Source organism: Microtus pennsylvanicus, chromosome 5 (genome assembly GCF_037038515.1).
Source record: "Microtus pennsylvanicus isolate mMicPen1 chromosome 5, mMicPen1.hap1, whole genome shotgun sequence".
NCBI lineage: Eukaryota > Metazoa > Chordata > Mammalia > Rodentia > Cricetidae > Microtus > Microtus pennsylvanicus.
This window is the reverse complement of record NC_134583.1, coordinates 114016235-114043215: the sequence shown is the minus strand read 5'-3', so window position 1 is coordinate 114043215 and position 26981 is coordinate 114016235. Positions and strand designations below refer to the sequence as shown.

At 43.1% G+C, this 26981-nt stretch overlaps 2 protein-coding genes across 4 annotated transcripts; one reads left to right on the top strand and one right to left on the bottom strand.

Annotated features, from left to right (window-relative positions):
* Positions 1-507: 507 nt before the first annotated feature.
* Positions 508-25079, top strand: LOC142850389 (interferon-induced protein with tetratricopeptide repeats 2-like). Of its 3 annotated transcripts, none has more exons than XM_075973877.1 (2): positions 508-610; positions 22059-25048. In XM_075973877.1, exon 2 carries the CDS (start codon positions 22210-22212, stop codon positions 23464-23466), a length of 1257 nt encoding a protein of 418 aa, XP_075829992.1. In that variant the 5' UTR covers positions 508-610; positions 22059-22209; the 3' UTR covers positions 23467-25048. The 3 variants fall into 3 exon arrangements, with proteins under 3 accessions (XP_075829992.1, XP_075829993.1, XP_075829991.1); XM_075973878.1 differs by lacking the exon at positions 508-610 and adding an exon at positions 12991-13329 and having other exon boundaries at positions 22059-25079; XM_075973876.1 differs by lacking the exon at positions 508-610 and adding an exon at positions 17680-17770 and having other exon boundaries at positions 22059-25079.
* On the bottom strand, positions 6851-13189 carry LOC142850390 (antiviral innate immune response effector IFIT1-like). Its single transcript, XM_075973879.1, has 2 exons — positions 13003-13189; positions 6851-9131 (listed from the first exon to the last, which is right to left on the bottom strand). The coding sequence occupies exons 1-2, from the start codon at positions 13005-13007 to the stop codon at positions 7745-7747; spliced, it is 1392 nt and encodes a 463-aa protein (XP_075829994.1). The 5' UTR covers positions 13008-13189; the 3' UTR covers positions 6851-7744.
* Positions 25080-26981: the final 1902 nt, after the last annotated feature.

Here is a 26981-nt window from a genome sequence, read left to right as displayed (position 1 = left end):
TGCATTATTAAAAGCTTGGTCCCTATAGTGGTGATGCTAAGAGATGGTAGGACTCTTAGAAGATGAGGTATAGTGAGCGACGGAATTTACTGCGGTGTTTGAAAGCCAAACCCAGTGTAATCAAGGGAGAATTTGAAAAGCCTTATAATATTTGAAGTACCATTCTGATAAGAGCTAGTTCCAGGATAGGCTCCAAAGCCACAGAGAAACCCTGTCTCAAAAAACCAAAAAAAAAAAAAAAAAAAAAAAGAAAGAAAGAACCTAAATGAAAGGAATGGAAGACTGAGTTTGGACAAATAAATACTAATTCTCTTGCAACTTTACCAATGGGCGGAGTCACTTGGTTCCACTTATGACACATTTTTTTCAGGTGGGTTATACACGCCAGCTGGTTTTTGGTTTTTAGTTTGCTTAGATTAGCCGGCGACTAAGGTTCCACAGTAGCTACGCCACTGAGCCAAACCAAAAGCTAATGCTATCTAGGGTGATAAGGATACTCCTCCTTTCCAAAGAGTGAAGGCGCTTGCACGTTTGCTCCGTGAATTGAGGCAAGCCTCCCCACGAACGTGGCTTTGTGTCGTCAGAGCTAAGGTTCCAAAGGAGCAGCGAGGTGAGCCCCAGAGTCACACCATTCTCACAGAGAATGGAGAGTTTTTCTGCCTTAGTGAAATCTTACATGAGCCATTTCCCATGAGATCCAATTCTCAGTGGGATTTTTATTTTGCTCTTGCCTGCTTTTCCCCTAAGGACTAGCTGTCCCTGCCACCCAAGATCTGTTTTCTATTTTACAGAGTCATTGTACGGCAAAAATTCGCAGGAAATTCACAGCTCTTCCCTTCCTTAGTACTCTCTAGTCCTACATTGCTGGAGGCGATCACATCCTCTCAGTGTGATCTAAGTGGTGGGCTAAGAAAGAGCTATGGGAAAGGGTAGGAACCGTGTTCCCTCCAAACGTACTGTCTAGCACCCCTTTCCCCACTCTGCATAGGGACATACTCCAAGAGAAGACAAGTAATGGCTTGAATATTTTAGAGAATGTTCTAGGAGATGGAATGATTGTAGGACTTTTACCTTAAAATTTGCTGCCAGACTTCTGTTTCTGCTGTGTGTGTGTGTGTGTGTGTATGAGAGAGAGAGAGAGAGAGAGAGAGAGAGAGAGAGAGAGAGAGAGAGAGAGAGAGAGACTGTTATTTATCTTCCCTTCCTTGAGTACATTTAGCCTGTGTGATGGCTTGCTTGTGAAATGCTTCTGACTGGATCACATATTTGATCGCCCTGTTCCCTCCCAGTTGGTGGTACTGTTTTGGGAAGTTGGGTAGCCTGATTAGTCTAGGAGTCACTGATCAGAGACTCTGTCTCTTTGTTTCTGTTTGCCACCCCTTGAGGTCACATCATACCAATCCCGTCAGGAGGGACTCTTCCCTCTGATCCAAAATAAACCCTTCCTCCCTCAAGTTGCTCCTGGCAGGTGTTTTGTTATCGGGGCACCAAAATAACTAATGCATTCTATGTGGTTGTGATTTTTTTTTCAACTTGTCAAATTGGGGAATGTGTTATCTTTTCTTAGTGGGGGTCCCCTGGTACTAAGTCTAGGAAAACAGTCTGATTTATTGTGGCCAATAAATAGATAATATTTTGTGGCATTGTAGCCTGGCCGTAATATGCCTTGGGGTTTGAGAAAGGTTGACTTAATTATTACAGCATGTTTAATTATATTTTTATTGTAAGAGAAAAAGATTAAGGAATTTCCTTAAGTGTATTCTTTTATGATACATTATGGTGCTATGGGAAGATCGTTGAGTCCTCTGATGGTTTGGAGGCCAAGCAATACCTTTTCTTCATTTCCTCATAGAAAGTCTGGATAGGAGGGAGATGATGACACAAAATAGGACCCAAATAAAGCAGATGGGAAAGCTCGACTAAATGGTTACCCTATTTATTCTGGTAGGATCGTGAGACTCCCCAAACAAAGATCTTAATGAAGTAGAAGAGGTCTTGAAAGATGCCTATTGAGACTCTCGAATGTAGAGAGAAATCTTACCGCGCTTACCGCTATTGTACAGCTGTAGAGCCAGGAAGACCATATGATTAAAATATGATAAATATGACTGTTAGGGCAAACTACCCTAACATAAATGAAATGAGATAAATGAAGGAGATGATGACAATTGATGCTCACCCCAGAAAGAACGAGCTTCTTTAAACTAGTAGCTGCCATACATAAGTTTTTTCACAACGAAGAGCAATGCTGAAAGCCAGAAATCAAATGCTGGTGGCGTCCTTTGCCCTGGCACCTGGAAGGAAAGGAAGAAGGCCCAGGCAAAAGGTGAGTATGGATCAGGAAAAACTGAGTGCACCCTAAGGAAGATGGCCTTTAGACGGACAGCCATGCTTTGTAGTTTCCCATAGACAAAGGAGGGGCATTCAGAAGACTCAGAAGCAACTCGGAGTGCTTGGAGATTGGAGAGGCCTGCCTCTGAGGTTACATAAGTGCCCCAGTGGTGCTGATGGCAAATGATGCAGGCAGGCCCACAGAAGCAACTTTGGTGAGTTGTTCTTCATGCTGGGGTGTTCCTTTGAGTCACTCCCACTCCTGTAGGTACCCCAGTAACTTCAACAGCTCTCTAAATAGACTCTTGGCTCTGATGATAGTGCCTTATTTGACATGAGTAGATGTTTATATCTCTCCAGAAGAACTGACCAAGCAGATTACCTTTACCCTCCCCAAACAATGGGAAGTTCTCAATAAAAGACCTGTTTTCGAAATGTTAGGGATGGAAGAAAGCTTGGATTAGGACTAGGGAGGCCTTGGGGCTCCTACAGATTTGGTCCAACCCGTTTAAATTTCCTTCAGGATTTTTGTGGGGACCGCAAGATGGTCCTTTCATTAGTGTTTGCAAGGTCAGCCAGGCGAGACCACTTTAAAATGCAGCTGTCTTTGCATGGCAAACCCCTCCCAGGCAAACTAAATGATTGCTAAACCCTTTCCTCAGGACAATAAGATCAGCAGGCTCTTCCAGAACATTCTTTACAGTTATAAATAATCCCCTGTGGGAAGAAAGCAACAAATTTAAGAATTACCATCTTCAAAATTTTATAAAAAGTAAAACCTGAACTCAGGGTAAAAAGCGTGCTAGGAAGGACTAGAAACTTACTACTTATGCATATTGAACTAAAGACACCACATAGGACTACACATTTGAAATAATATTATAGCGGGAAGCTCAGAAGGGCACCCACCTAGCTGGTTTTACAAAAATTTTTAAATAGTGATTTAATTTGTCCCTGACAGTCATCCTATAATACCTCCAGGACTTCCAAATAAAATCTTGAAACTGAGGCTGAGATGTAAAATAAATTAATTAATTAACTAATTAACAAACAAGCAAAAAAAAAAAGGCTTGATTTAGGAACTGGAGAAACGGCTCAGCAGTGGTTGCTCTTCCACAGGACCAGGGTTTGATTTTCAGCATCTCCATGGCAGCTCCCAGCTGTCTGTCACTCCACCCCCAGGGACGCTGACCTCCTCTTCTGGCTCCATGGGTACTGCACATAATGTGCTACACAGACGTTCTTACTTGCAGGCAAAAGGAGACAGAGGAGCACGGGACAGAAATCTCAAGGTCCAAATCAGGAGCAGAAGGAGACGGAGCACGAGCAAGGAACTCAGGACCGCGAGGGGTGCACCCACACACTGAGACAATGGGGATGTTCTATCGGGAACTCACCAAGGCCAGCTGGCCTGGGTCTGAAAAAGCATGGGATAAATCCGGACTAGCTGAACATAGAGGACAATGAGGAATACTGAGAACTCAAGAACAATCGCAGTGGGTTTTTGATCCTATTGCACGTACTGGCTTTGGGGGAGCCTAGGCAGTTTGGATGCTCACCTTAGGAGACCTGGATAGAGGTGGGCGGTCCTTGGGCTTCCCACAGGTCAGGGAACCCTGATTGCTCTTCGAGCAGATGAGGGAGGGTGACTTGATTGGGGGAGGGGGAGGGAAATGGGAGGCGGTTGCGGGGAGGAGGCAGAAATCCTTAATAAATAAATAAATTAAAAAAAGAAACACTTTAAGAGCAATATGATCAATAAATATTTAAATGCCAAAAAAACCAAAAAAAAAACATTCGTCCACATCAAATACAAATCAAAGGGAAAAAACAAAACAAAACAAAATGAAGCCGATTTAGATGAATACCGATTCTTTCAGGACTTCGCAAAATGAAGCCGATTTAGATGAATACCGATTCTTTCAGGACTTCGAGGTTAGGAGTGATATTGTCTAGGCATCCGGCAATGATTCACGCTTCAGAAACCTGTGAGTGGGTTTCACGATTTAAAAGATGCTGCTTGAGGTCTAGGGGCATGACTCAGTGGTTAAGAGTGCTTGCTGCTTGAGTGCAGAGGACCCGCGTTCAGTTCCTAGCACCCACATGGTAGCTCACAACCCTCTGTAACTCCAGTCTCAGGGGAGCTGACGACCTCCTTGGGGCTTTGCAAACACCAAGAGCATGTGTGGTCCACGTATGTACATGCAGGCAAGCACACAGATACATCAAATAAAAATGAATAAATCTTTAAAAATAAAGTAAGTGTGTGTGTGCGTGCGTGTGTGGCAGGATTAAGGCACAAAGGCTTCAGTGCTGTATTGCTTTTCCTCACAGAGAAATAGTACTAAATTTCATTTACTTTTTCATGGTTTTACTTCCATATACCTATACAATGTTCTTCTGTTGACTCCAGTTTCTATGTTTTTCTCTGGTCCAAACTGTAAGTGACTCGTAAGTGCAGTATTTACTCTGGGACTTAGCCCAAAAGATTAAAAGTCTCCTCCACCCAATTCTGTGAATCTGGATAACAAAGGACAGATTATACTCTGAGGGGAGAAAGAAGAGCAAATGAAACCCCAAACAGCTGAAAATACTCCTAATAAGTATGAGGAAAAGAGGTGCTCCCTGGTGTGGGTGGCACAGTGGTGGGGGCTAAAAACATAGCTTTGGGGGTTAGAGAGATGGTTCAGAGGTGAAGGGCACTGGCTGCATTTACAAAGGTCCTGAGTTCAATTCCCAGCAACCACATGGTAGCTCACAACCATCTATGATCTGGTGCCCTCTTCTTGCCTTCAGGGACATACCACTGTATACTTAATAAATAAATAAATAAATAAATCTTTAAAAAAAATAGCTGTGAAAGCCCAAGAGCTAGGTATAGTGGCACAGATCTGTAACCTCAGTGATCCTAAAGCAAGATGGGAGTAAGGAAAAGCAGATGTGGCCTGAAACTTGTAGGGAATTTATCCTGGGTTATACTTCCTAGCAGCATAAATGAGAGACTCTGTCCTTACAGGGTGGAAGATAACAGCCAATTGAAAATTGTCTTCTGACCTCCACATGCATGTCATGGAATGCTCATATGTGTGCAAGCACACACACACAGTAAATACTAAAACAAAATGTGAACTGTGTATGAAGCGAGACATGTATGTCTTTACATCCCTTCCTTTCCTTTAACCCAGGACTCTGGAGGCTGAGGCAGGAATGCAAGTTCAAGGCTAACCCAAGCTACATAGCAAGACCCTGTTTTCGCTTTTGTTTTGTCTTTTTCAAGACAGTGTTTCTCTGTGTGTAGCCCTGACTATCCTGGAACTCATTCTGTAAGATCAGGCTGGCCTTGAACTCAGAGAGATGCACCTTTCTCTGCTTCCTGAGTGCTAGGGTTAAAGGCATGCTCCACCACTGTCCAGCTAAGATCCTGGCTTTTTTTTAAGGTTATATATGATTCAAAATATTAATAAGCCTTCCTACCATGGAGGCCCCATTCTCAGAAATTCCTCCTTGTAAGACTAAGGCTTCATTCCTTAAGGATTCAGTGTCCCCTGATATCTGTGCTCTATAGATTAACTCTACACTGTTAGCCAGGAACACACAGTCTTTAACTCTACACTAATGTTAGCCAGGAACACACAAGCTCACCCATCCTAAGCTCCTCCTAGTTACATGTTATGGAAAAATTCTCAAATGAAAGGGAGATGTCTGGAAATCCACCTTATAAACTATACAAAACATCAGCCATCAGCCACTTCACTATGAGCAGACACCTTTTATTACTAATGTCTTCGGATCCTGCTGAAGACCTCAGTTCTGCGGATCTATGTGAAGGAGAGAAGATACTCACCCTTCAAAATAATCCTGTTTGAAACAGAAACACGAGGGGCCTCCCTCTTTAACCTGAGTATCTTTCTTTGAGAAATCATGCAGAAGTTTCCCTTGGAGCAAGAGGAAAACGGTCCTAGAAAGAGAGGTGTGCTATCTTCTCAGACTGGCTGGTTAGTAACGTTTTCAGGACCCACCCTCTCTCCCTTCCTAGTACCATGGTATCTCTCCCACTTCATTTGTAGACTTAGTAGTCAACCGTGACATGAGCCTTCTGGGAGTACACGAGTTATTTCCTATGCTTGTACTTAATAAACATGTTCTTGCCTTATCGTGTGTAAATCTGAAAACAGTTTTCAGCTGTGCGTTTCTCAGGTGTTGGGTGAATGACCCAGATAAGCCTGTCCCTAGCATCAGATTCTGGCATTCATAAATGCCAACCCTTAGGGATAATGGTGACATTAATCACCCTTACAATTCATGACATATGGAAGTAAACAATTAGCTCTCATTTTCACACACATATGCACACGCACACACACACACATGCACACACACTCAACCACCGGGGAGTGTTTATATGCGTATATCTTCTTTTTCTCCATGGCTGCTATCATTCCATTCATTGCTGTTGCTGTTTCATGACCTTATGTATTCTATTGCTGTGATGAACACCACATCCAAAAACAACTTGGGGAAAAAGGTTTATTTGACTTAAAGATCACAATCCATCACTGAAGAAACTCAGGGGAAGAAGTCAAGGCAGAAATTGAATAGAAATCATGGAAGAATTCTGCCTGCTGGTTTACTTATTAGTAAATGTACGTTAGATATCTTATACAGACCAGGACCACATGCCTAGGGATGAAACCACTCACATCAAGACAAAATTGTACAATATGCCCATGTCATCCTGATGGAGACAGTTCTTTCCAGATGACTCCAAAAAGTATCAAGCTGAGAATAAAAGATATCCAAGATACTATGCAAATAGACAATCACATCTTTTAGAATGTCATCAACAAAATATAACAAATTTGTTATTGCATTTGCTTTAACGATATTTTTAGCATACAACTATTGAATGAAGGTATTTATATAATTTTTAGGCTATGCCACCTAAAAAGGACTTTCCTTGTATTTCCCCAATAAGCTGAAAGTCTTCTTGGTTCTTCTAAATGCCTAGGACTGTGAGACCTCCTCTGCTTTCAAACTCTCTCCTTCGCTCATCTCTTTTGCTCTGAGGTTGTACTATAGTAAGAGTTTCTGACGACCTAAAATAAATCCTGATTGGAGAAGACTTCTTTGTCCAGCACACTGGCAGGCAGATGATGAAGACTTTCTCACAGCACAGATAAAGAAAAAGGTTTGTGACAGGGCTTGAAGCATTGAGAACAGCAGGAGTCAGTCCAGGCCACCACTAAGTGAGCAGGTGTAGTGGGGACAGAAGTGAGGGTGAGAAAGAGGTGGCAGGAGCCAATGCATTTAGGTACTTGAATTCCAGCAAGATTGCAGTTCTGGGGAAAGCAGTCAGTTAGGAGGGATGGAATCTCAGTGATGAGTACATTATCTTCACAGAGGTGAGCTGCATTCAGAACTCAGGGTTCATCTCCCCAGTGAGCCTCAGAGCCTTCTTATAGTACAGCTGGGCCTCGGTCATGTTCCCTTTCAGTTTGTGGACTAACCCAAGAAGGCTGGTGCTCTCCACAAGTCGAACATTCTGCCGAACCCGTTTGTTAGCTACTGTATTCAAAGCTTTGAGTAGTTCCCTCTGGGCATAGGATGTTTCCTCTATTTTTAGACCTTTTAAGTAGTGGGTGATCGCCTTGTCTTCTGATTTTTGATGATATTGCTGGTAACGGCCATAGCGGAAATGAATGTCCTGCTCTATGTGACCCACAAGGTTCTGCATGTTCAGTGCTATCTGGAAATTTGCCTCAGCTTCTTCATATTGGTGAATTTCTGCCTGCGCTTCAGCCATGCAAACGTAAGCCATCTCAAACGTGGGCCTCAGTTCCACAGTCTTCTGGAATTCAGAGATGGCCCGTTGTGCCATTTTCTTCATATTGCTCTGCCTACTGGGATGTTTGGTTCTGGATGTTTTCAGTTGGGTCATTTGTTTCTTGTAACAGAGCCCAATTTGGTAATGCAGGTAGCCAGACTCAGGTGATGTCTGCAAGGCCTTGTGTAGGAGTTGGAGAGCTTTGTCTATGCAGCCTTTCCTTCGGTAATACTTGGCTGCATAACGAAAGACATAGGTTTGACAGGATGTGCTGCTGAGGGCTTCTTCAATGTGTCTTTCTGCTTCTTCTCTTTCTCCTATATCCTGAAGTTTCAGGGCAAGATAAACTTTAATATATGGATTTGCTGGATTTAACATGACAGCCTTCCTTAGGGGTCCCAGAGACATTTTATTGTCATCGAAGTATTCACGATAGGCGGTGACTGCATAGCCAATGCTGTATTCGGGGTTTTCAGGTTCAGCTTCCAGAGCTTTTGCAAAGCATTCTATGGCTCGTCTATAATTCCGTCTTCCACACTTCAGCAAGGCCCAGCCTTCCTCACAGTCCATCTCGGCACACTCCATCCTGTAGCGGAAGGGACTTGCAAAGTCCTTGCAAGTATTCTCCACCTTGTCCAGGTAGCTCTGGGCTTCTGCAAAGCTGCCCATGTGGTAATGCACCCAGGCACAGTTGCCCCAGGTCACCACACTTCTCTTGCCCAGTGGCTCTTCCTGGATCAAGACTTCTGCTTCTCTCAGGCTCTGCAGGGCTTCCTCATGCTGGCCTTTCAGGTGTCTCACGTAGGCCAGGAGGTTGTGCATCCCCACTGGCCCCTTGATGTCTAGAAACTCTACCTGCTCTGAGATTCTCATTTCCAAATCAGGTATGTCAGCGTCTTCAAACAGCAAGCTCCACGTGAAGTGACAGCTCAGCTGAAGGAGATTCTCCTTGACCTGATCAGCACCAGCATTCTCTCTGTGAGAAGGAAGCAAGAAGATTGGTTATGTGAGACCTAGGCAGAATCTGACACCATGCAAAGCACATTTTACAACATTCTTGCTTATTTCCTAGAAATCTAACATTTTGCCCATTTAGAATTTCTTGATATCTGTTTTTACATCGATTCCTCAGCTCCACTTACTACAACTGTCAGAGTCTCCTTGACCATGTACGTCCATGTACGTGTACTTACAGACTTAGGCTGCAAGTTACTCCTTTCTGTTGAAACTGGACATGGTTGCACAAGTATAGACACACGAGCATACGTGTCAGACTCCTGTCTATGGTTTAAAACTCTACAAAACTATTCCCTTTTTCTTATGTCTTGGAGGACAATGTGCACAAGTGCCTGCCACCTGAACTGACCTAAATAGGGTTCAACACTCCATATTGAGGAAAAGTCATTGCAGTGTGGCTCGAGAGGACTGGAAAAAACACTTCCAACCTTTGGAGGTTTGGGGGGGAGGAGTTTTCAGGGCTTGAGAGTCTGGAAAAGGTGGAGAGAGGGTCAGTCAATTACTCAGTTTTCTTGGTATCTTTCAGGTTTTTATCTCAATTTCTAACTTCTGCGTTTTTATTACATTAGTTCATCTTTTCATTTGACATCTACAATGCCAAACATAGTAGAATACAGTTGTGTTATCTTGTATTACCCATAATAGATCAAACTAGCATCCTGACCAAAAGGCTGAGTTAATGGAAACAGACAGTCATCAAAGTAGGCCAGTGGAAACAGTCATCTAGATACCTCATGGATCAGGTTAGCTCACTTGTACCCCATGCCTCCATCTATAAATGCTATGAAGATTACACTAGGCACTATTGATGGCCTCCTCTTCCAGGTTCCACTTCTGCTAAACCATAGTGTTTTCTAACCTTCCTAATGCTGCAACCATTTTTTAACAGTTCTTCATCTTGTAGTGACCCCCAACCATAAAATAATTTTGTTGCCAGCTTATAACTGTAATTTTGCTACTGTTATGAATCATAATGTAAATCTGGGGTCATGCTCCATCTGTGACCCCAGATGGAGCGTGAGCCAGAGGTTGAAAGCCACTGAACTATAGAAACCTTGTCTTCTTCTTTCAGTGAAGTTCCCACTAATAATCCCACAGTGAATCTTTCTGAAATCCCCTTCTGTGGTACATTAGCATCAGTTCTGCAGACTGGAAGTGCAGAACATAGTACCACTGACTCAATGGAAGCTTTGTGTGACTGTGAGCGTTGGCTCAGTGGGTCCTGGATTAAAGTCACCTTAGTCTACAAACCTTTTCTCTAGCTCAAATCCTATTTCTTCTGCATGACACAAGTTTTAAATGCAGAAGTTCCCTGAACATTATTGACTTGAGGACCATCTAGTGCATGGAATAGGACAAGGACGATGATTGAAATGACGTGATGTTTGGCCAAAATTGTTTCCTCAGTACTTCTTTTCATGTGACATTTACATTGTGCATGCATGCATGTGTGTGTGTGTCTGTTTGTGTGTGTGTGTGCAAGGTGTCCTATAGCCAAGGCATGCATATGAAGGTCAGAGGACAGCATTTTACACTCGGCTTCACCTGCTTGTTTTTTGGGAAGGACAGACAGTGGTTTCTTGTTCTTCTCTCAGTAACAGCACTGGGGTTGCAATCCTCATGCTTGCTTGGCAAGACCTTTACCCACTGAGTAATCTGCCCTGCACTATTTTAAATCTCCTAGGGAAGCAATTGTGATGCTTCCCCCTCCTTTCTTATGACATTTCAGATCTTATGGAGAGTGGCTTGAGATTGGGCACCAAAGAGACAGCAACAGCAATGACCATCAATGAAGCCTGTTTGCAGAGAAACTCTGGTGGAGCTTCCTTTTCTAGGCTTCAAGTAACGGACAGAGGATGCTCAAAATGTCTATGATGTACCAACCTGGAGAAGAGACAGTGCTCTTTGTTCATGCCATGTAAAGGATATGAGTTTCGTGGTCCAGTGCTCTTTGGGTTTATCCCTCATCTCACTCTTCCATTCTAATTCCAGACTGCTGTAATGAAATGTCTCTATTTCTGTTTCTAGTCTGATGTTGGACACAATGACTTGGATATCTGAAAAGTGTATCTGGGAATGCCTGGAAGCTGTGCCCGCCTGGACTCAGATCTTAACCTGTAACATTCGATGAGCCAGGCTAGAAAGAGACAAAAGCATAAGCAATTTCTGTTCTCTCTGTGTCTGTCTCTGCCTGTTTGTCTCTGTCTCCCTCCCAAATAACTTAATGCATGGTTATCCCTTCTTTCCAGAGCACTTAGGAATGATGGACAGATTTCTGTAGGAAAATTAGTCATGGCCCCGGCGACATCCGATTCAATCCTGCTTGAATTTGCTTTCCCTGCCTACAGCAGCCCACAGCTGGAGTTAGAGATTTTGTCCTCACATTATGGGAAATAAAGACATTGGCAGGGCAGCTAAGAGCATTCTGACAACTGGACACCAGCTGTCTAGGGAGAACTGCCTTGACTGGGAGGCCCCCAAGGATCCTTGTGGGGAGCTGTGCCCCAAGGGGGAGGCACATGCACTTGTGCACAAGCACTTGCAGCAGGAAAGCTGAGCAGCACAGAGGCAGCCGCCATTTGCGTGAGCAACTGGGACAGAGAACAACCTGGATCCCACTGTGCACATGCACTTGGAGTTCTCAGCATCCAGCCTCCCCTGTGCACTTGGAGATCTCAGCATCCAGCCTCCCCTGTGCACTTGGAGATCTCAGCATCCAGCCTCCCCTGTGCACTTGGAGATCTCAGCATCCAGCCTCCCCTGTGCACTTGGAGATCTCAGCATCCAGCCTCCCCTGTGCACTTGGAGATCTCAGCATCCAGCCTCCCCTGTGCACTTGGAGATCTCCAGCCTTTCTCACACTGCAGGCACTCATTTGCAAACCAGTTCTAGCCACCTGCTAGAGTCATGGGGACTCTAGACCCAGGCATGGATTGGAATATTGACCCCATGACCATGACTGTCACCTGACTGGTCCTCTCCAGTTTATTGCCCTCTAGTTCCTTGGGATCCACACTTTTCTACCACTGTGATTTCTGTATTCTGTCTCATCAGACAACAGCTGTTCTCCGTCTCCTGCATCCTCACATACTATTGATGATCCTTTGTACAAAGACAGAAGAGTAATTGCCCAAGTCAAGAGATGCTCAATGAAGTCCTAGAGTCCATGAAAAAGAACTCCACTGACTGGCACTTTAAACCCAAAAGGCAATTTCAAACATAAAAAAATCAGAGCCATTCACATAAAGAAGACTCCACTCAGTGCCTAGTATTTCTTGGATATATAATAATATATATCACACATGTATTGAATATATATACTATACGTACATATAGTTTCATGTATAATATATGTCCGTGTATACTGAGTTTCTTGTGGTTGGGAGGGCACTAAAATACCTCTTGTCAGAAGAAATTGTATTTCCATATTTTTTGTTTCTTAATCCTGGAAGATTAAAAAAGAATGTGTTCTGTGCACTGGTTAAACCAACCTGGGATGGGTAACAACGCACCTGGCACTCATAGGTAATCATCTGTCTCTATGAGATATGTTCATGCTAAATTCTCCCCTAGGTATTTTGAACCACATGTATGAGACAGCCTTAAAAACTAAATCAAGCTTCCTGTCACCCATCCTGGGTGCCAACAGCACTCTCATTAAACAAAATCCCAGGACCCTCAGGACAATTAGTGTCCTTTTCCCTTTTCAGTAGTAGGAAGAGATGCCAGAGGACAGAGCAAAGGAATATAAGCAGACTCAGTTAAACTTGCTCACAAGCAAATGTCTGTGTCCTAGGTTCATTCAAACTGCAGAGCAGGGAAATCCTTACCCCATGGTGGCTGTGAAGGTGGCTCTGGACTTTCACCGGGACAGGACTCCTCAGGATCCCTCCTTGATGCTCTGCTCTGCTGTGGACTTTCACACCCACTGGATTCTCGGCTGTGCTGTGCTGGGCAACAGCTCTGTGGGCTGTCCTCCGGTGCTCCAGCCAGCAGCAGGAAACCGAAGCTGAAGGTGGAAAGTGAAACTTAAGCCTGTGGCTTTCCCCCTGCAGGGAAGCTCAAAGCAAGCAGGGATTGGCTTTCTTGCTCTCTCCCCTGAACCAATGGGGAGAAGGCTCCGGAACAGACTGCCTGCAATCAACAGTCCATGACCAGTAGGTAACACCTACCTTATTATTATTTTTTTTTTTTTAATGATTCTTTGAAGTTGAATCCAGTATCTATGAAAACCTCAACGTTTCCCCAGAATTCTGGATTTTGATAGCTACTTAAACGCTCAATATGTTTAATGGAGAGGAGAAAGAGTTTGCTGTTAATTCAGAGGTGTTTAGTCCATGACATTTCCAGAGTGAGCAGCCTGTTTGCAGTAGACATGAGCAGAAGCTCAGGCATAAAGTGGCCTGAGTGAGGCCAGAGGCGCATGGCTGATGTGAGCAAAGAGAAGGGCAAGTCCGCTCCACTCTGCAGCCACACCCCCTTTCCATCAGCTAGGGTGCAAGCTCAGCGGACAGAGCCTCACACGCTCTTGTTTCTGTGTTTTGCTTGGCAAAGAGTTGGATCATTATATTATTTGAAGGTAGCATACATTGTTATGAGCTTTGGCCGGGATATAGATGTTCTTCTCTGAGGAATCCCAGTGAGTTGATAAGCTAGAATCTTTATCTCTGAAACCCCAAATGTTAGGAAAAGCCTCTAGAGAAGCCAAGCTTGGTTAGGTGGTGCCCACACCTATCCACTCCTGTCTACTTGCTGTTTTGTTTTTAAACCTCAGTGTTTTTTTAAATTTATTTTTTATTATGTGTACATGTGTGTCTGTGCATATGTCACATATGTGTGAGGCCAGATTAAGGGAGCCAGATGTCCAGGATCTGGAGTTACAGGCTGTGAGCTGCCCAATTTGGGTGCTGAGACCTGAATTCCAGTCCTCTGAAAGAGCAGCAAATGCTCTTAACCACAGAGTCCTTCAATCTTCCTTCCTTCCTTCCTTCCTTCCTTCTTTCCTTCCTTCCTCCCTTCTTCCTTCCCTCTTTCCTTTCTTCTGTTCTTCTACCCCCTATTTCTCCCCACTATTCCTCTCCCCCCTCCTCCTTTTCTCCCCCCTCTTCCTTTTCTCCTCCCCCTCCTCTTCCTCCTCTTCTTCTTTTTCTTTTTGAGACAGGTTTCTTTGTGTAGCCTTGGTTGCCTTGAATCTCACTTTGTAGATGAGGCTGGCCTCTAACTCAGAGGTCTACCTGCTTCTGCATCCCAAGTACAGGCATTAAAGGCATGCACTACTACTGCTGGTCCTAATATTTCTTTCTTTCTTTCTTTCTTTCTTTCTTTCTTTCTTTCTTTCTTTCTTTCTTTCTTTTTTTCGGTAAAAAGAAACATCTGCCCTTCCATGCTAAAGACAACACTGGTCACTAGAACCAAGAAATGAGGTCAACTTAATTGTCTATCATTAGGGGAGTGGAGAGACTATAGGAGGATTTCTGGTAGTCAGATAAAATTGGAATTCCTCAGAAACTTGTGAAACCAGTGTCTATCTGCCAAAAAGCAGTCATTTCCCTCACCTGATAGGAGGGGCATATGGCTACCCACAACACCATCAGCGTATCAAAGCTCATGCTGGTCTCTAAAAACCATCACTATCACAGTTATCACCTGTTATAAATTTCAAAGTTCATGCAAATATCCTTGCCTTTCTCATCCCCTCTTCTACTCTAAACTTCCACCTGACAGGTTTCCCTCCTGACAGCTACTCATCCTTCTTATAACTTGGCTATTGCCATTATTCTCTGCTCGTCTTGTCTCACTGTACTCATCTGTCTATCTATCTATCTATCTATCTATCTATCTATCTATCTATCTATCTATCTACCTACCTACCTCCCTCTAACTCTTGCCATTTGCTCTCTCTCTCTTATTCCCTTACTCTCTATTGCTTCCTTTACTATGTTATATCTTGATGTCTCCACTATTATTTCCTGTTCTCCCATTTCCATGGTGCTGGTCACGGGAAGTCTTTTCCCTTCTCTCTGTTTTCTAGATTCTCCTCTCTCTCTCTCTCTCTCTCTCTCTCTCTCTCTCTCTCTCTCTCTCTCTCTCTCTTTCCCCAAAACACACTTTTTTTTATTTTTGAAAAAGAAGACTCTTATTTCTTTCATCTTTTCTATCAGAATGCCATGGAGTGGGTAATGCATAATGCAGAGAAGTTTGGCTTCCCCACAGTTAAGAAGCCAGGATGTAGGAGATGAGGGAGTGTCAAGTGCTTTCCTGGTGGGCAATCTCAAGGTAGAAAAGCAAAGAAGATGAAAGAGCCAGAAAGAAGCAACTGCTCTCCTAGGGAGACCTGCTGCCATGGTAACAGTATTGGTCCATTCATGCTGGGTCATTGGCTCCTATGACTCAGCATCCTACAACCCACGAGGTGCCCCATTCACTACATTGGCACATGGGGATCAAGTTTCTCACAGGAACTTCAGGGGATACATTTGAACCACAGCAAAAGAAATAATGCTGAGTTTATTTCTGTGTTAGTTAAATTTCTGTAATTATAACAAAATACCTGAGGCAACTAACATAAAAAGAGAAAAGATTTATCTTGGCTCGCAGTGTTAGAGGTTTCTGTACTTGGTCACTTGGGCCTACAGCAAGCACATTACAATGGAGAGAACAGGGCAGAGGCAGCTCTTGTCACGTGGTAACCAGGACCTAAGGAATGAGACAGGAAGAGGCTAGTACCCCCAAATTCCTTTCAGAGGCATGCCATCAATGACCTAATTGCTGTCATTGGACCCATTAGTAGCATCATCTGGCAACCAAGATTTTGGGACATGGACTTTCAGGAAAGACATTTAATCAAACTAAAGTATGTTCTGAGGAAGGAGACAAAGATGCCAAGCTAGTTCACTGCTACATTAACTGCTGAAGTTCATGTGGAAAATCATTTTAAACATTTTGATTTGTCAGCGAGGACAGAAGTGAGAATCTACTTTTAGTAGTGGGTCTTGGTGTGACCCAGAAAACACGTCGGGAAATTGTGTTATGACCTTTTGACCTATGGGTCTGTATATTCTGTAATTCTTCTCTTTTCAAGAGTAGTATATGGGCCAGAGTTTCCCAAAGGGTTTATTCTATGGGATGTATTAGATGGTCCTGTATAATCAGAGGTCGTACAGTCCCAGAGCATCCTTCTGTAGAGAGCCCAGAAAGCCAGTGGCTGCTCAAGCCAAGTTGCTGAATGCCTGAGAAAAACAGGGACCGGTGATGACACCCCATTCAAGGACTGAGGCCTGAAAGGCACTTGGATCATTCCTGGTGGAAGTCAGTGTTCAAAGTTTCAAAAACAAAAGTCTTCATGTGAGTCTTCGTGGAATGTTCTTGGGAGAGGACACTTTACAAACATTCAAGTGGTCACATAGGGTTCATCATGGGTGCTCATGCCAGCTTCCCCTCTTCTGCCATGTTTACTGACATTCAGGTTAGGCCTTTTCCGTCTTGTTTGCTTTCTCATTTGCCAGTGTCTCTGGAAACACTTCCACGGACAGAGGCAGACCTGTGCTTTACCAAGACTAGCAGACGGCCAAGATTAACGAACACAAGCATAAATAAGGAAAAGGCAAGGCCAGCACATTTCTCTTTATCACAGTGAGAGCTGCTGAACACCTGGGTTTGCACATGCTGCCCCAGAGGGCGGGTCCCAAGGGAGCCAGGGGTACATAGAGTGCCCTAAACATGATTTGCCTCCATATTGTTAGTGATCATGACAGGTCATGGAATGTCAGACTATTTTGGGCTCTGAAAAAGCAAATATCCAAAGTTTGCCCCTTCTCGTTTCCAGTTAATGATTTTGGTTACTAATTACACTAGTTCCTAGGTGCCAGGCATGATTCTGGAACATTTCACTCATTCACCCACTTCATCCTCCCATCACCATGGTGATCTGGTAACAGTATTGTTTCCAATTCAGAACAGGAGAAACTAAAGCCTCTAGAGGCAGGGGGTTACTTCCCTCAGGGAGCCACAGCCTAGAAATGCAGGTAGGTGGCTATCAGAATGTGTGTCCATTCCTTCAACATCCGCATTTCAAGTCTCCGCCAGGCCACGGAGTGTGCCCTTACTCTTGAAGGAAAGGAGCTTAGTGAATGAAGCAGAGAAAAATCCTTGCTCCTGGGGAACAGCAACTGCTCCCTACAGTGGCCTGTGGGTCATAGGGGTGAGGAGAGTGAGGATGGATTATTGAGGCAATAATGAGGCCGGATGCTGTGGTAAAGGTTTCTTTCTCCAGGTTGATTACTCTCTCTGTTGCAAATCTAAGCCATCAATACTTTCTGACTCACAGCACAAAGCTAATCCCTGAAAGGCTTGGCTTTCTTTCAACTCATTTGTACACAAATGGTGACATCAGTTTTACTTTCTGGTTTCTATTTCTCTTCTGTGGGGTCAGCTGCAGAGAAACAGGAAAGGAAATCAGCTGCTGGTGATATATAAGGGTCTGTAGCTCTTCTTTAGGAGTCAGAGGACGAGATTGTCTGTAGCTGCCTGCAGCCACCTGCAGCCGCCTGCAGCCGCTCTGAGCCCTTCAACACAATTGAGAGGCACAGCAACTATGAGGTATGCCCTCCCTTTCTCTGCTGGTGAGGAGAATGCAGTCAGCCTTGATGACAGATGCAAATCCTAAGCAGCCAAGGTCCCAAGAGAGGCCACTCCTGTTTTAACCTTTCACATCTCTGTCTCTACAGCTGTCATTATGTCATAGAGATGCCCTGTGGCTTCCTCCAGATCTGCTTATCTACCTGACATCAGAGAGGGTTGTTTGATCTCACAGGGACTTCTTAGAAAAATCTGGGAGGATTGTTCTTGTGAATTCTCTCTCTCTCCCTCCCTCCCTCTCTCTGCCCCCACCCATTGCAAAATTAAATTGAGAGTATCTAATATGAATATTATATAAGTGTTCTTTTTTTTATTTCTTTATTGTTAAAGATGTACTTAGACTACTAACACTGTTTCCCCCTCTTCTGAATTTTACTTATAATTGCTGGATTAATCTCAGAAAGCAGAAGGGTTGCGAACTAAACAGAGAATAGGAAGGAAGGAGCTCCCCTCACTCATTGCCTCTCAGCTCTGTCTCCTGTCTGGTAGCACAGAGGTTCAGTACCATCACACATGACCCTTGTCACTCTATGTGGCTTTCTAGCTATCAATTGTTCAAGTCAGAAACTGTAGTATTTCAATACATAGCTGGTTTACAGACAGCATGGAAAAAGTAAGTGAGAATACACAACATTCCAGAGGCTTCTCTGCTGGGCTAGTTTGTTTCCTGCTTATTTCTTTTTCTGTCTCTGGGTAAGACTGAAGGGAATCTTAAAAGATGAAAAAAAAAACTTTAAGAGTCACAATGGTACCCTGAGGGGGGAAAGGAGCTAAATGCCTAGAAGCCTCTCCTGCAGCCACGCATCCTATCCTTGGTATAAACTATAAATCTGAGAGAATAAAATTCAAAGGGAAATTAAACAAGAATGTGAAAGTATTAGTAAGCTATCAAAATGAACCATCACCAATGTAAGAAGAAGAAACAGGGGAAGGGCATGGAGACTACATTTCATTCTGAAATAAAGGTTTGAGGCATTGCTAGCATATATAATACAATTAATGGATGAAATATGCCAATGATGGTAAAATGTGTGAAATTCAAGAATGATTGGAAATAAGATATAAGTAGTTCGAATGAGCAGATGCCCAAAGGGACTTTAATCTTATTACAGATCATCCGTGTTTATTGCAAACTAAGATTTTTTTCCTTCATGAAACAAGGAAATGGAATCAACCTAGGTGTCCAACATTGATAAATGAATAATAAAGATGTGGTACATGTAATGAAATTTTATTCTGCCATTTAAAAAATAATTAAGGACTAGCCTCTCCTAGGGATGGGCTACCTAACTGGTTACTTAGTGTTCAGCCCCTAAACACATACACACAAACAGCAAAAGATGGACTCAGCAGATTGTATTTGTAGATTTTTTTGCATATGTATCCAAAAATATGTAAAATGCTCAAAGAAAAAGAGGCTATTAATTTGAGAGTGGAGAGCATGGGAGCAGTTTGAGGGAGGAGACAAATGAAACTGCAGGAAAAGCAGAGAAAGTGGGAAGTGACACCGCTATATTTTAATTATAATGTGTTTTCAAAGAACAAAATGAAAGTATACAATCCGAAGGAAAATGGATAGAACTAGAAAATATTAAGTAAGAAAATCCAGACTCAGAATGGCGAACACTGCTTGTTCTAATCTGTGAATCTTAGCTTTACATGTGTGTAATTATATGAATGTGTGTAGCTGTCAGGGAACTAGAAATGGAATCCGCATCAGAAGAAAACAGAAAAGAGACATTAAAAGAGAAGAGATCAGAGGGGAGGGAGGGTACCAGAGCACCTATGATATTAAAGAGAGGGGACAGGGAGAGGCACCAGGGCACATGTGATATAAAAGAGAGGAGACGGTGGAAGGGTACCAGAGCACATGTCATATAAAAAAGAGGGGGAAGGAGGAGGGCACCAGAGCACATGTGATATGAAAGAGCGGGGCAGGGGGAGGGAGGGGCCAGGGTACGTGTGACATAAAGTGAAAGTGGGAACACTGCACATGAGACAGGAATGAGGGCAACAAAACAGAGAAAGAAGAGGGCAGGGGAAAAGGCACCCAATGCAAAGTACAAGATGCAAAAAAAAAAAAAAAGAATTCAAAACAAAGATAGTAACTACCTTTTAATAATAAATACTTTACAGAGTAATCCAACAGCAGAAGAGAGCAAAATGTTTAAATAAAAGACACAACTAATGTGATCAAATTTCAAGATGCTAAAAGAAGGCACATTAAAAATATATTAAAAATTGAACTGGGGATGGAGAGACAGATTGGCAATTACAAAAAAAAAACTGTCTAGTTCCATTTTATGATGTCATTGTTTTTAACACTTGAGTAATACTCCATTGTGTAAATGTACTCATTTTCTTTATCCATTCTTCAGTTGAGGGGTATCTAGGTTGTTTCCAGGCTTTGGCTATTACAAATAATGTTGCTATGAACTTTGTTGAGCAAGTATCCTTGTGGTATGATTGAGTATCCTATGCCCAGAAGTGGTATTACTGAGTCTTGAGGTAGACTGATTCCAATTTTCTGAGAAACTGGCATACTGATTTCCAAAGTAGCTGTACAAGTTTACACTCCCACCAGCAATAGTAGAGTGTTCCTCTCACTCTGAATCCTTTTGAACATAAGCTGTCCTCAGTATTTTTGATCTTAGCCATTCTGATAGGTATAAGACAGTATCTCAGAATCATTTTGATTTGTATTTCCCTGATGGCTAAAGATGTTGTGCAATATTTTTCTGCCATTTGAAATTCTTCTGCTGAGAATTCTGTTCAGCTTTGTACCCCATTGTTATAAAGAGAGCCACTTGTTTGTTCCCGACTGCTCAGCCCTGAAATAATCACACAGAAACTGTATTATTTAAATCACTGCTTGGCCCATTATCTCTAATTTCTTATTGACTAACTCTTACATATTAATTCAACCCATTTCTATTAATCTATGTTTTGCCACGAGACTGTGGCTTGCCAGATTAAGTTCCGGCATCTATCTCTGGTAGGGCTCCGTGGCTTCTCTTTGACTCTACCTCCTTTCTCCCAGCATTCAGTTTAGTTTTCCCCACCTCACTCTTTTCTACCCTATCAGGCCAAGCCAGTTTCTTTATTCATTAGCCAATAAAAGCAACACATATACAGAAGAGCTTCCTATATCACCCCATTTTTTAAATTGAATTATTTTCTATTTTGATATCTAGTTTCTTGAGTTCTTTTTGTAGTTTGGAGATCAGCCCTCAGATGTGGAGTTGATGATCGTTTCCCATTCTATGGGCTGTCGTACTATCTTATTTAACATGTCTTTTGCCTTATAGAAGACTTTCGGTTTCAGTAAGTCCTATTTATTGACTTTTGCTCTCTGTGTCTGTGCTACTGATGTTTTGTTTAGGGAGTGGTCTCCTGTGTCAATGAGTTCAAGGCTACTTCCCACTTCTATCAGGTTCAATGTAACTGGATTTTTGTTGAGGTTCTTGATCAATTTGGACTTGAGTTTTGTCCATGGCAATAGATATGGATGTATTTGCAATCTAATATATATTGACATCCAATTAGACCAGCACCATTTGTTAAAGATGATTTCCTTTTTCCATTGTACTATATTTACTTCTTTGTCAGAAATTAGGTGCTCGTAGGTATGTAGATTAATGTCAGGGTCTTTGATTCAATTCTATTATTCCACATGTCTGTTTTTATGCCAATACCAAGCTATTTTTATTACTATAGCTCTATAGTAGAGTTTGAAGTCAGGGATGGTGATGCCTCTGGATGAACCATTCTTGTACAGGATTGTCGAAACTACTCTGGGTTTTCCGTTTTTCCATATGAAGTTGAGTATTGTTCTTTCAAGGTCTGTGAAGAATTGTGGTGGGATTTTGTAAGAAGAAATTCAGTTACTATCTCTAAACACAAAGCTCCAGGAATAACACTGAAGCTGTACTGCGGTTCACAGACCCTCCAACACAAAGGCAGGAGCTAGCTAATAGAAACAGTCTTTCTAGGAAACCCAAACGCCATCTAGGACTGACTCACTTCCTTCTGTCAGTTTTTCTGCCTAAAATGAGCAAACTCTTACTTCCTTATGCAGTAATTCAGACATATGACAAATATTGAAATAAAGGAAAGGGAAGCATGTGCCTTGGTTAGGTTTGGATGAACTCTCTTTAGAAGGAAAGGAATATTTGCTGAGATCCCACTCCTTGACAGGTGAACGTGTGCTGTCTCCCAAATGACTGTTTCTTTTTTTTCTGTCCCACAGCACAACCATAGAGAAATCCTTGGAGAGCAGGCTCCAGCAGCTAAAATGCCATTTCACCTGGAACTTGATAACAGGAGATGAGTCCTTGGATGAGTTTGAGGACAGGGTGTTTAACAAGGATGAGTTTCAGAACAGTGAATGTAAAGCCACGATGCGCAACATCCAGGCCTATATCAACCACCTCAGAGGCCAAAACGAGGCAGCGCTGAAGTGTTTAGAGGATGCTGAACGTTTCATTCAGCAACAGTATCCTGACCAAGCAGAAATCAGAAGTCTGGTCACCTGGGGAAACTACGCTTGGGTTTATTATCACATGGGCCAATTCTCAAAAGCACAGGCTTATCTTGACAAGGTGAGAGGGGTCTGTGAGAAGTTTTCCAGTCCCTATAGGATCGAGAGTCCTGAGCTTGACTGTGAGGAAGGGTGGGCCCGTTTAAAGTGCACCCAGAACCAACATGAGAGAGTGAAGGTGTGTTTTGAGAAGGCTCTGGAAAAGGACCCAAAGAACCCAGAATTCACCTCTGGATGGGCCATTGCATGCTACCGTCTGGACTACTGGCCAGCACGGCAGGACTCCATTGACTCTCTGAAGGGAGCCCTTAGACTTTCTCCCAACAACTCTTATCTTAAAGTCCTCTTGGCACTGAGGCTTGAGACGGAAGATGAAAACCAAGCATGGGAACTAGTGGAACAAGCCATAAGGAAAGCCCCAGGTGCGACAGATGTGCTTCTCAGTGCAGCCAAGTTTTATTACAAGACACACGACGCAGACCGAGCTATACAGCTGCTTACAAAGGCTTTAGAATACCTGCCAAACAATGCCTATGCACATTACCATATCGGGTGCTGCTACAGGTCAAAAGTGCTTGGAATGGTTCATAGAAGAGAGACTGCATTCAATGGGAATCAAATGAGGTTTCAGAAACTAATACAACTGGCGGTTAACCACTTAAGGAAAGCAGAGGAGATCAAGGAATTTCTTGAACATTCTTGTAGCTACCTTGCTGGACTTTATGCCATGGCAAACCAGTATGAAGAAGCCAATTATTACTTCCAGAAGGAATTCAAGAAGGATCTCAGTCCAGGCCTTAAACAGTTGCTCCACCTACAGTATGGCAATTTCCAGTTGTTTCAAATGAAGTGTGAAGAAAAGGCCATCCATCATTTTATGGAGGGTGTGAAAATAAGGCAGGAGACGAAGCCTAAAGGAAAGATGATAAACAAACTTCAAAGAATTGCCCTAAGGCGACTTTCTGAAAATGAATTTGATTCTGAGGCCTTGTACATCTTGGTGTTTCTTCGGGAGTTGCATGAAGAAGGCAAGCAAGCTGCTAAAGAAGCTGAGAGGGTGCTGGATGCTGAGAAGGCTGCTCCTTCAGCATCTTTGCATGAAAATGGGGACCAGTAGGGGTGACAGGGTGCCTGCAGTGCTGCTGCTGGCAGGAAACTGAAACCCTTACCAAGTTGCCATTCAATGTAATTAACAACTTCGTGGACAGGAACCCTTCTGAATTGCTGGATCAGAGAGAGCTTTGAGAGAGGAACCAGTTGGAGCCATAGACACAAGAGCCTGGCAAACAGCCTAGGTTGCTTTTTATTTCTTAGAAATAGTTCCCATGGTAGCAATTCTTTCATCACCTTCTTTGGATGCTTCCCTTGGGTCTGTTTCTGTATTTATGCAAAGCAGCCAAATTCCTCAAATGGGTGAGTTTTCCATCCTTGAGTTATTTTACCAATTGTACAGTCTTGTTCTATATAGATAACAGTGCCCATCAAAAAACTCAGGAGCTAGGGGCAGTTGCTCAAGACAATAATTCCAGCACTTGGGAGCTGAGACAGGAGGATTACCATGAGTTTGAAGTTAGTCTGAGCATGACCTGGAATGGGTGGTGGAGGGTGGTGAGAATTATCCATGTAAATATTTAATGATTATGTACATTATCTTGTTAGTTTGGATTGTATATGCCTATATAGCCACTATCAGCACACATTTCTAAAGCACGGAAGCTAGGGATTTTGTTTTACTGTATAATTTCAAAGCTCACAAAACAGTGCTCAATATTAGTTGAGCTCAAAATAGAAACTGAATAGTGAGTTCCAGATCTAAAAACAAACAAAAAACAACAGAAGCTGATGAACAAAATCCTTCCTCCAATTTACCAGCCAGTCATCAATTTACAGTGTCCTATAAACATGAGTTCGATTGCAACATTAACTCAGATGGCGACCTAATTTGGAAACTGAGGACAGAGAAAGTAAGAGAAGGGCCATATCTGTGCAAACCAATAGAGTCAGACGATTACATTGCCAGACTTGCGGGAGGCACATGGGGAGACTTCTCAACTCTGCTCTCCCTACGAGGGTGGAGCTGCATGAAAATAAGGGGGGTCTGTCTACCATAGTGACAATTGAAATAAATATTTATTTCAAACTTAAGTGGAAACTTAAGAAGGACACAGGGCGGGAGAATAACTTGGTAACTGAGGCCTGGTGGTAGGAATTGGCATGGGTACTGGAGGGAGAATTCTTTCCTCCATTAGAAATGTTGCAAACCAAGGAATAGAAAAGCTTCTTTGAACTCTGAAAAATACTCAGGAACATCAGGAAACTGATGACGGGTGTTTCCTGGGTAGATCTGCAATGGCCTAAACATTAAGGTTGATGTGCTGCAGCAGAGAGGCGATTGGCCCATCGTGAGGCTGGCAACCGCCTCTGGGGTAGAAATGATTCTCTATCGGCATTGGTTTGCTTATAAGTATATATGAACATTTTTCAGCAATCAAAATATATTAGATTAATAGGTTCTGAAAACTGGACATTCTAACAGCTGTAACAATGTTCCTTGTTATTTTAACTATTAAAAAAGCTTTGTATGCACTTAAGTCCATCAATAGACAGCATTTGAATTTCTTTGTTAATAAATAACACATGCTAGAACATTGAGCAGTGTTCTGGCTGAATAAAAATTTTACTGTACTCTCACTGTCTTAGACTTACTAATAAAGAGTGGCATTAATTATTTTGCAGCCTGAAGTGTCTGTTCTTTTTATATTTGATGGCTGATATCTGCACAGGGACACACTTGATCTTGACTTTTATCCTTGTTTCCCTTCCTGTTGCAGGGACAAAACACAGGCTTGAGGGTCTATATAGCTAACAAGTTACAGTCTATTGCTGAGGGAAGCCCAGACAGGAATTCAAGGCAAGAACCCCATTAAAGACCCTGGGTAGATTATAGGACATAGCTGGACCACATCTTCAGGGAATGGCATTCCTCTCCCTAAGGCTATACGAGGATGTGACAATTTATGAATCAGACATAAAAACCTGTGATGCTGATATTTCTTAAGAGGGGACTGTGGGAAGGAACCCAGAAATACCTGCACTCTTCCTCCATTTCTAGAGAGGAGATAGGTCACATGACATTCCTAGGCTTTGGATACTTCTCTGAAGGAAAATAGCAGCATTCTGCCTGTACAACCTTGAACAGGCTGGACTGTGAGTAAGGCTTCTGTGATGAAATGCAAACTCGTATCTGTTAGCAAAGAAGCTGTAACAGTAAATGTGACCCTAGTAATGCGGTTGGCACACGTGTGCCCTCCTGCCTTGGGTCCCTTGGCTTCCCGTTTCACTCCTTCTGCATCAGTCAAGAGAGGTGATTTGGTCACTTTCTCACATCTTTTCTAATATATTCACCAAGGTAAGTGATAATCCCCAACAAAGCTGCCCTAAGTGCTAACAAGCAAGCCTGTAAAATGCTGGCACTCGACCTGCTGTTCATCTTGCTCCAACCCTACATAGGAACATTGTTTGACCACAAGCCTGCTTATGTATGTCTCCGATCCCTGCTTGGGTTGGCACTCTGAGTGTCTTGGGTGTGTTTGTGTGAGTGAAAGAGCGAGAAAACGTCTGTCATCTCTAGCTTGCTTTCAAGTAATGACTTCCCGTGGTGAAAAGCCCCCTCTCAGCTTCTTCTTCTTGTCCTTTTTCTCTGTCAGGGTCACAGCCAGTGGACTGAGTCGTGACTGCTTTCATTCCCCCCATCCCATCCCAATTCCCTGACACTTCTCCCTGGCTGTGGCAGACACCTGAGAGAAATCATGAAGGAGGGAGGGTGGATTTTGACTGATGGTGTCAGGTTGCAGCTGTGATTTGTTGGCTGTGTATTTTCTGGGATTGTAGCGGCAGAGGGACATGCTGAAGGGAACACTCATGTCGTGGAATCCAGGAAGGCAGGAGTGAGGCGAAGGATGGCCTGAGACAAGGTCGCATCCCCAAGTACGTGCGTCCAGTGATCTACTTCATCCACAAGTTTCCACCACTCTCTGGTGAGGCCATCATGTTAGGAAACTCAGTGGTTGGAACTTTTGGGAGCCTCCAGACCCGTCAAAGTGGGAGCCTTTCTGGAACATTCCATGTCCAAACCACATCAGTCCATGCCATTAGACTTATACTATCTTCATCCAGTGAGAGCAGAAACCACAGGAGTGTTTCAGTCTCATTGAGATTTGTTTTAGTTAGCATGGGTACCATCAGTTGGACACTAACCGGGGAATGGGGGTTCCAACTAAAGACTACATAACCTCTGGCCTCCTTTCTCACACCATTACCCCATCACCTATCTCAGAGAAGGGACTTAGACTTAGCAAGTAAGAATTTTTTCTAATGATTTACGGTGTGGCTGCCTCTTTGCTGATAATCTGCACTTTTGTAAAGGGGCAAGGAGGGGGCTACAGAGGAAACCTGACTGAGATTCTCAGGCTAAAGGCAAAGGCAGTGGGTCTAACAGGAGAGTACTTAACCTCTTATGCAATTAGCAGTAGTAAGTTGCTAAGCAAAACAACCAACCAGAATCCCACAGCCATCTAAGTTCATGTCTGCTTCCTCGTATGTAGCAGCACTGTCAGAATTTAAAGTCTGTTA